This window comes from Nematostella vectensis, chromosome 1, assembly GCF_932526225.1.
Source record: "Nematostella vectensis chromosome 1, jaNemVect1.1, whole genome shotgun sequence".
NCBI classification, from domain to species: Eukaryota; Metazoa; Cnidaria; class Anthozoa; order Actiniaria; family Edwardsiidae; genus Nematostella; species Nematostella vectensis.
In genome coordinates this window covers 18195139-18204408 of record NC_064034.1, presented here as the reverse complement: position 1 = coordinate 18204408, position 9270 = coordinate 18195139, and the positions used below count along the sequence as shown (strand labels likewise).

The window sequence follows — 9270 nt, the reverse complement described above, 5'->3', positions numbered from 1 at the left end:
CTGTGGAAAAACTTTTTATATTAAAAAAAATTGAAATACCGAATAACCTTTTATTGGTTAGAATATACATTGTATAATATTGAATAGCATCTTACAGCAAATCGTAAAATCGATATGTTTCGTTTTGTCACCTAGAAAAGTAGGCCCCAGCCCCCGACTGGTAATTCGAACGTCGTTGGCCATTTTCTTTTTTCTAATCGCTGCAGACATGAGCGTCCGACTCCTCTGCCGCATTTCGGTTCCTTGCAGCGCTGCCCGGCGTGTCCGGTCTTTCCATGTCGGCTGGGTATGCTCTGAGCCTGTCCGAGCTATCATTATGGGGCCCCCAGGTTCAGGTAAAGGCACCGTCTCCGAAAGAATCGTGCGAGATTTTGGAGTAGAACACTTATCAAGCGGTGAGTTGTTGCGGCATCATGTTCAGAATCACACGGATCTCGGCGAAGAAGCGCAGGCATACATTCTGAAGGGAGAACTCGTCCCTGACGAGTTGATGGTGGATCTTATTCTACATGAGCTGGACGCCAAAAAGGGGAACTGGCTTTTGGATGGTGAGGCTTTACTCAATCAAGTACCCCTCCCCCCTTAGATAAATATTAAATAAACAAGATGATATCTACAATAAATGTATGCATTTGACTGCCAAGAAAGAGAATTATCAAATGTTTTCTATTTTAGAAGAATTCACTATTTTTGATACTATGGGTCAGAGATTAAAGCCATAATTAGGGGGGGGGGGGGGGGGGGGCAAAGACTGACTTCACAAGTGAGGGAAAGTTAGGCCACTGACAGCATTCAAAGGATGTCTGAGTTTGCTCTGCTCACTTTAAACAGATTTAATTGGATGGCTGTAGGAGGCTGGCAGGTGAATATTATGGGTTTGCCAAGGGATGGGGCGGGGGGGGGGGGGGGGGGGGGGGGTGCCCAGTCATATAGGTATTATATATAAAAAAAATATGCATTTGATGTTCCTTTAATAAAGAACAATACACTTTCTGCTGGGGGGTAGGGGGTGCATGCCCTTCCCCCCACCCCAGGCCTAGGGAATTTGCTTTTCCACATAATCTGCTATTAAACATTTCTTTTAAACAGAAACTACCCCTGTTTAACTATTAATGTAGGACAAGCATTATGCTATTTTACTCAATCGTAGGGCTAATGCTTATTTAAAGAGAGGTGTTTATGTACCATATATCATATTGTACACCTAATAATGATATATCCTAAATATATAAATATTTTACCTAAGAATACTATTGTTCTAGAAATACTATAAGAGCAAAAGCAAATCCAGGGAAATAGAGGGAAAAAAAGAAAAAAACATTTAGAATCCATCATCTGCACATAGATCATACATATTTTGTCTATCGCTACTCTCAGGTTTCCCTAGGACTGTAGGGCAAGCGGAGACACTCTCTGAGAAGCACAAAATAGATGTTGTCGTAAACATGGATGTTCCCTTTGCCACCATTGTAGACAGGATCAAGGTTTGTAATGTGTTTTCCCTGTGGCTGCTTGTGACAAAATAAGTACTCAAAATAGATATATATTTATGCACAGAAATTTAGAAGTCGTACTCTGTCACTTTCTTGCATTTTTACATGCTTTTATTTCCACACAATTGAAAGTTGTTGTTTTTTTCTTATTTTTGTGTAATTTTTGGTGAAAAACATGTTCTGCAAAGAGCTAGTGAAGTAAACAGTCTCTTCAAAAACTTTTCTTTTGTCTAACACTCAATCTCTTTCTTGTATAGCAAAGATGGGTTCATGCTGTGAGTGGCCGTGTTTACAACCTGGAATTCAACCCACCTAAAGTTGAGGTAAGTGTTTCCTTACCACAGTTATGACATCCTTTTAAATACCATCAAAACTAATTACCAAATACCATTAAAACTGAGAGCTGCTGATCCTAGGGCAACACCCAGGGGAGGTGTAGGCGAGGTCCGTCCCCTTTAAAACTTGAGATTTTCTGTAGATGGGAGAAAGTTTAGTTTTTTTCCCTACAAACAAACGACTTCACACATATGATACCCATCCCTCTCACTTTTTTCTCATTAAAAGAAATCAATTTCTCAGGAATGGTAACATACAGTAATAGCACTATTACACTTTCTTGATAATGCTTTTTCTCTTCTGTTTTATTTTTATACTGGGAATTTTAATTGTGAGTAATCATTTCGCTTTTATTTCTCAGGGAAAAGATGATATCACCGGAGAACCTCTAACTCAACGTGAGGATGATAAGGTTTGTTAAATTGTCATCATGAAGGAAAGCATCTTTCCTTCTCTAAGTCTTTGGGAATGACAGAAACGTATAGTAGCAGGGTGGGGTGCACTGATAGATGCCCCCCCCCCAGTATTTCAAAAAATTATCATTAAATGACCATTAGGGGCATGGCTGTGCCCCTATCTTAATGTGTCTGTATTGTGCCCCCAATATTTCGATATTTCAGTCTGCTACAGCTATGATTAGCCATTATGATATACTTATTGAATACCTTCTTTGTTTACAGCCTGAAACTGTGATGGCTAGGCTTAAGAAATATGAAGAACAAACAAAACCACTTATTGAATATTATAAGTAAGTATACACCAGTATACTTTAAACACTTCAGCACTTTTAGGGGCCTAAGGGGTCTACTGGGCTTAACCATATATTTGGTTGATCTCTTTAAAGTCAAATAAAAATATACCGAAATACACCCTAATAACCATAATACATTAACAGAATTTGAGGGGCAGGCTTAAAGCTGAAAACAATGCGCCTGATTGCTGCCAGCCTTGAAAATACGCAGCTCGCAACTAGAAAGTATGTGTTTCTTTTTTTTACCATAAAATGGGAGGCAAATACAAATTTGCTTAACTCAGGTCCGTACCCAGGGGGGTGCAAACGCATCCCCCCCTGAAAGTCCACCTTCTGTTCTCAATAGACGTGCTATTTGTAGACAAATCTATAAAGCATAAGCTAGTATGTCATCAATCCATAAGTCAGACTTTTCTACAGCCAAATCCGACAATAAACGTCCCATTGAGATAGTGCAAAGGCACTTACAAAATCACTTTTGTTCTTTCGGAGGTGGTCAGATTTTTTATAAAAAAAAACTCACTCCCTCCACCCCCCAGAAAAAATAGGTATATTTTTCGGATGTCGCCCCCCCCCCCCCCCCCCCCCAAGAAAAATCCTGAGTACAGGCTTGTAACTGGGCATATAGTTATTTGGTTTCTTTGTTGTTTTTTCTTCAGCAAAAAAGGGGTCTTAGCATCTTTCTCTGGAACAGAGACGAACGTCATCTGGCCCAGAGTGAAGAAGTATTTGCAAGAAAACCACTATAAGCTGTAGAAGAACTGCCAAAACCCTCGTCTTCATTTGTGTGTTTTGTAATATAGTACCTGTATGTAAATTGGCATAGTCGATAATCTAAATACGTAGTGTGAAATTAGAACTTGGAAATTACACCTCAAAAGAAATTGAAAATTCCATAAAATAATAGAAAATAATTGTAATACTATGAAAATGACCTAGTACGTTATAGTACACTTATCTACTCTTAATTGAATTCTGAATAATAATGCAAAATAATGATTTAAGACTAGGTAGTTTCTTATAATTCTGAATGAAAATAAAGTGTGAATACCTTATATTGAGTCTTTATTCTACACATCACATCCAATAGCCATTTTTTGAGCATCTAACAGCCGAATTCGTAGATCCGCGCTCGCCTAACATGTATGTCACGTGATTCCCTGCACTGTACCGAATGAATGATCGTGACAGAGTAAGAGAGCGTGACTAGAAGTCGCAGGCGAGCGAGCGCCGACAGGGGTTCTAAGGGTGGCGTTCTCTCTATGGTGCTCATCCGCTCTCCCAAACAAAGCACGGGAGAACTTTTGTTATCCAGGGTAGGAATAGTACGTAATCAAACTTTGGGTGTGGTTTTGATAGTTTGGTTTGACGAATACAGTCGTGCGGAGTGGCTGAGGATCGATCTTCATCAAATCAGATCAACTTAAAATCAAAGGCTCTGTGAGCCAACTCGTGAATGCAAATATATTTTCCTAGTTATTTTCTTGTGTGCAGAAAAGATATACAGGATACTGAACAAAGCATGAACACATCCAAAAATCTGAGTGTGCATTAAAATTTCCTTATGCCTTTAAAAAAAACCCGACCATCCGACGATCGAGTGACACAGAAATCCATGCTTTGCAAGCATTCAATAGTTAAAAAAGACCATACTTCCAGACATCCGCTGAAACAGCGTATGGCAGCTAAATGCTTAACGGCTAAGCTGGAGGTTTCGGCCCCAGCACCGCTATTTAGCGAACTGTACAACACAAAGGAACCTGAGGCACCCGAGCATTATATACAGTAAAAAATAAAGGGGTCATTTTAAAACGGCTAATTTTTCTTTGGAGTAGGTGTGTTGTTAGTGATGTCGCTATGACCTTCAGATTTTGGTCTTGATTGTTCAGCGCACGCACGTGCATATGACATCTTCTGTGTTAAAAAAAATAAAATACATAATTATGCTGTAATGTGAGACTTCAATGCAAGAGTAGGAGCTGACCACGAGGCCTGATCCACCTCAGTAGCTTTTGATGGGGGAAGATTAACGATAACGGCCAGAGACTGCTCGAGCTTTCGTACTACCACGGTTTCGTGACCAACACCTTCAAATTTAAAGAGATCCACCAGGTGTCATGGAGGCGCTCGCGTTCCTGCCATTGGCAACAGCTTGACCTGATCACACCAGAAAAGCGGACATTGGAAGAGCGCAGACTGCGACACGGATCACGCCCTTTTAGCTAGCAAGGTGCGTATACCACCACCACCAACAACAACAACACTCCAAAAAAGAAGGGTCGTCGTCCGCGCATCAGCACCAGCTGTGTCTGCAACCCTTTGGAAACCCCACAGTTCATCAACAGTTTGGAAGACGCACTCGACGAGGGCGTGGCAGCAGATGACATCATCGACTCCATGTGATGACCCCGCTACCGTGACGCTGTTCACAACTCCGCCATCACTGCCCACGGAAAGAAAGAGCGGAAGAGCGCCGACTGGTTCGAGTCGGACTGCGTAGTCATTCCCGGCGGTGCAAATGGGCTTACCCGAAGTTGCACTATCGTCTCCCAAGACAAACGGATGTCGACGACGGAATATGTGCAATCTAAAGCTGATTTAAGTGTTCAGATTATCGTGCTAAATGCCGCTTAATGCCATTAGGAAATTCGCCATTCGATTATTTCCGATTATTTTTCTGTCACTGCCATCCGTAAAAGATGGACCTTATTGTTCCGGGGAAACAACCGGAAAGAACAAGAGGGATGCAAGTATCTCCACGAGAAGTTTATTATCGGATTTGGCTCCAAAAATGTTCACACTAGATTTATGACATACCAGAGTGATCTAGATGCCTTTTTTATTCGCTGTGTACATGTACATGGTGTGTAGCTATACTGTATGTCTTATATCTACCCTTTGTTCATTCATTCTTGATCATCCGATATTTCGAACCAATTGTAGTTCTACCTTGAAAAACAGGTCGAGCTGCGTTTGGTCAATTCAATAGCGGGGCGATGTTTGATAATTGTGATGGTAATTTACGAGACTTCTTTATTATATTTGTTACCCGCATAATATCCCGTTATTTCCCCTTCAAAATTGTTTTTGTATGTTGACACCCTTATAATTGTAACTTCTTTAGAAGTATGAAACTTATATTAAGAATTTCACTTCATTCTTTACTTCTTAGATTTTTGTTTTTTTATATTGATCATTCATTACTTATAATCATGGATATTTTTCTAAATACCATTAATATTTTTCTCACCTCCCGGTTTCTCGAACTCATACAGAGCTCAAAGTTTTAAATACTTAAATATAATTAACCTATTCTAGCTTGCGCTAATATCTAGGTGGTGGCGACAGGTCTAGAAACGTCGCAGATGGCCAGGGACCCGCAAGGATCGAATTGCTGGCAAGGCGCTAGATTTGAAATAATCTAGGGATTGGGAACCCACTACCTCAGAGGGTAGCAGGTTCCATATCCTAACTGATCTAGGGAAAAAAGAGTAACTATGAGTGAAAATACTATACTGGATCTGCCTATATTGGTAGGGATTCTTTGGGTTGCTCTGGGATTTGACAGGATACACGGCGGGAATTTAACGTTCACAGTGGTTGTGGATCTTATAGAATAAGCAAGCCTGCGCTAGTAGCCTAAGGACTTCGAGGGTGTCCCAAGTTAGAGATAACACAAGCTCGGAGGTACTCGCTATAGGGTGGTAAGTGCTGGTAACGAAACGCTTTTGAACTTGCTCCAGCTTCTGGACATCTTTGACTGTGTGAGGACTCCATGCCGGGGCAGCATATTCAAGAATAGGCCTAACCATGCTGGTGTAGAGCCGCGTTCTCTCACGCTCTGTGAGCATGATTTAAGCGTCCTACGCAAGGGGCCGAGGACCTTGTTTGCTTTTGGGGAGAGTTAATTGTCCCTTTTTTATTAAAATTAATGAATGGAGACTGCGGACTATGGCAACTCGACAGTAGGCTCTGGGTGAGTTGGTATCCTGCAGTTCCATACACTTGGGAGTTTCTGTACATCATCTTGATAGATATCTGGTCTATTCAGTGTTTTTTTTTTCAATTATGACTTACAATTCCTGTCACTTTATATAACTTAAATACGTATGCAGATTTACAGGTTTAATACAACGCTCTCAAAAGGAATGATTGTCACGCCATCATTCCAGGGCCACGTCACGGCAGGACGTCACTCCATGATGTATCATCATCGTCAAAGCACTATTTCGCATCATCACGTCACACCATCATGTCACGCTATCTATCAAGACCATAATGTCACGCCTTCATGTCACACCAACATGTCACGCTGTCAATCCAGACCATAATGTCACGCCATCATGTCACACCACCACCTCAGTCCCTTCCACGGTAAATGCTTCTTTCTTCGCCTGTTGCGGTGCGATGTGCACACGGCTGGTGTTACTGTTGCCACTCTCGTTGGCCGAGGCAGCTGTGGCAGCAGTAAAGTTTGACATTCTGGCTACCGCGAGGAAAGCCCGCCGAAACTGTGGGTTCATGATGCCGTAGATGAGCGGGTTGATGCAGCTGCTGATGTACATCAGAAAGATGACGACGGCGTAGACCTCGCGAGGCATTACCCCGCCAGCCGTCTCCGTGACGCACACGAAAGACACAGGCATCCAGCAGATGAGGTAGCAACACACCACCGCAAAGGTAGACTTCATCACCTTGATCTCGGTCACGCGCGCGGCCGCTTCCGCGGTGCCCCCGTGCGAGGCGAGGTTATGTGAGGTGATCTTGACCGTCTTGTAGATCTTGTAGTAGCAGACGAATATGGTGATCGTCACGCTATTCACGAACACGCCAATGAACACGATCACGAACGAGATCCGGTTGAGATCCCAGATCAATGAGCAAGTGGAGAATTGAATGTGGTACTCATACAAGCCCCACCCGTACAAGGGCGGGGTCGCGAACATCATGCCTACGAGCCACGTCGCCGCACAATATACCCACACCACCTTGCGAGAGCCGAACAGTCTCTTGTACTTGTTAGCCTTGACGACTTTGAAGTAGCGATTCAGCGCGATTACTGCCATGGTAAGTATGGATGCTGACCCGAACGCGAACATCGTGAACGAGTCCAAGTCACAGACGAACTGCGGAAATATCCACCGGCCATGATACAGGGAGATGAGCCAGAATGGCATGTTGGTGGTCGCCATCGCAATGTCCGTCATCGATAAGTTCTGAATCAGTAGATTTGTAGTGGATTTGAGGCTTGGGTCTTTGTTCACTACGTACACAACAAGTGAATTGCCGAGTACGGAGAGAAAAAGAATGAGACTTCCCAAGAACATCTCAATGTAAAACTGCGCCTCATGTCGATTTAACGGATCACCTGCGAGCGATGTGTTCTCCATCTTCCCAGCGAAACACGACTGTTTTCCAAGACGCGATAGCGGTTCTAGCGTGGTCGAACTTGGCACTTCCCAGTAGGAGATTCAATGTTATATGGTTTGATAAGGTCCAAGGGAGGTTTATCTGAGATTCTCATAAAATCTCAAGATTCGTGGGTGTCTAATTGTTCTTTGTAGAAGAATATCCTGATAGGAAGAAAAAAACAAAATTTAGTTGGTGTTATCTGTGGGCGACTCAACATTTTAGATGGCTGGTGACTCACTTCTGGAAGAATTATAAAGGTTCGAGAGCCATTAAAACACTCAATATTTGTCATTATCCTTGACAATAAAATAACTAAAACGCCGAGAGCACTGCATTAACGCCCAAGAGTGATGCCGCTGTAGAGCTGCCCACTTTCTAAGGCAATTACCTTAAGTAAGGAACATATTAGCATGAGATTATTTATTTAATCTAAGTTTGCAGTAGACGCATATTAGCATGAACATAAACGTAATTAGGGTTAATTTGGGGATACAGAGCTGGTTCTGGGATTATAAAGGTTCTTTGTGCACTTTTTTTCCAATTAAAAAAAATATATATTTATTTCTATTTATTTATTTTTTTGTTTTTACTACTATTAACGTGTTTTTTCCCGCGTTTTGTTATATCTATGTTTTTTTAGTGATCTTATAAGAATAAAATAATTTAAAAGCACTGATTTTAATAAGGCTAAATGCTTTTAGATTTTTCAGATTTAGCCCAAAAAAGCGACTATAGATCTGACAATCATTAACTGGAAACCACAGGGTTTGTTTGGCGAATTGATAAATCCCGAAGAGGATAGTATAGGTCGTTATTAGAACTAAAACGCTGTTTCTGCAAAGATGGGAGGTCTTATTGAATTGAAAAATAATATGTTTCATCAATTGTGGCATGGGCCATCAGATATACGATTTGAAGACTGTACACTTCATCACATAAGGAAGGCCGCGAAAAATAGATAGCGTCCGTTAAGACCAGTGGGTCTACAAACATTGGCACATCACCTAAATAAATAACTTTGACTGTTCTCTTGGGTAGATAGATAAACTCTAACATCACGTATTTTACCCTTTGATACACCTTTTTCAAATAAGGTTGACCTCGAGAATCCATGTGTTGTAACCCGCGTTGGTTCATGCGTATCAAAGTGAAAAGAAAATAAGCGTGAAAAATAACAAATCCGATTCTAAAGCTGTAGAATTCTTGTTCTCGTGAACATTTGTATGGCTTTTAGATACAAGTATTCAGCCATTTATACGCTACCCATGAAGCACTGCG

The 9270-nt window shown here is 41.6% G+C and overlaps 2 protein-coding genes across 11 annotated transcripts in view; one reads left to right on the top strand and one right to left on the bottom strand.

Moving 5' to 3' along the window:
* Positions 1 to 49: 49 nt before the first annotated feature.
* LOC5514427 (GTP:AMP phosphotransferase AK3, mitochondrial) lies at positions 50 to 3635 on the top strand. 2 transcript variants are annotated; one of them, XR_004296652.2, is made up of 7 exons: positions 50 to 548; positions 1378 to 1484; positions 1751 to 1816; positions 2191 to 2241; positions 2510 to 2577; positions 2725 to 2805; positions 3240 to 3635. XR_004296652.2 is itself a non-coding variant. In XM_001634596.3 (6 exons), exons 1-6 carry the CDS (start codon positions 209 to 211, stop codon positions 3334 to 3336), a joined length of 729 nt encoding a protein of 242 aa, XP_001634646.2. In that variant the 5' UTR covers positions 54 to 208; the 3' UTR covers positions 3337 to 3635. The 2 variants fall into 2 exon arrangements, 1 of the variants encoding a protein (XP_001634646.2); XM_001634596.3 differs by lacking the exon at positions 2725 to 2805 and having other exon boundaries at positions 54 to 548.
* Positions 3636 to 5405: 1770 nt separating this feature from the next.
* The window catches only part of LOC5514461 (melanopsin-A), a 15040-nt gene continuing 11175 nt past the window's right edge, over positions 5406 to 9270 (bottom strand). For all 9 annotated transcript variants that reach the window (XM_032384069.2, XM_032384072.2, XM_032384070.2 and 6 more), the window contains one exon: positions 5406 to 8153. In XM_032384069.2, coding sequence (XP_032239960.1) covers positions 6927 to 7970 — 1044 coding nt within the window. In that variant the 5' untranslated portion in view covers positions 7971 to 8153 and the 3' untranslated portion in view covers positions 5406 to 6926. The remainder of the gene's footprint in view (positions 8154 to 9270) is intronic.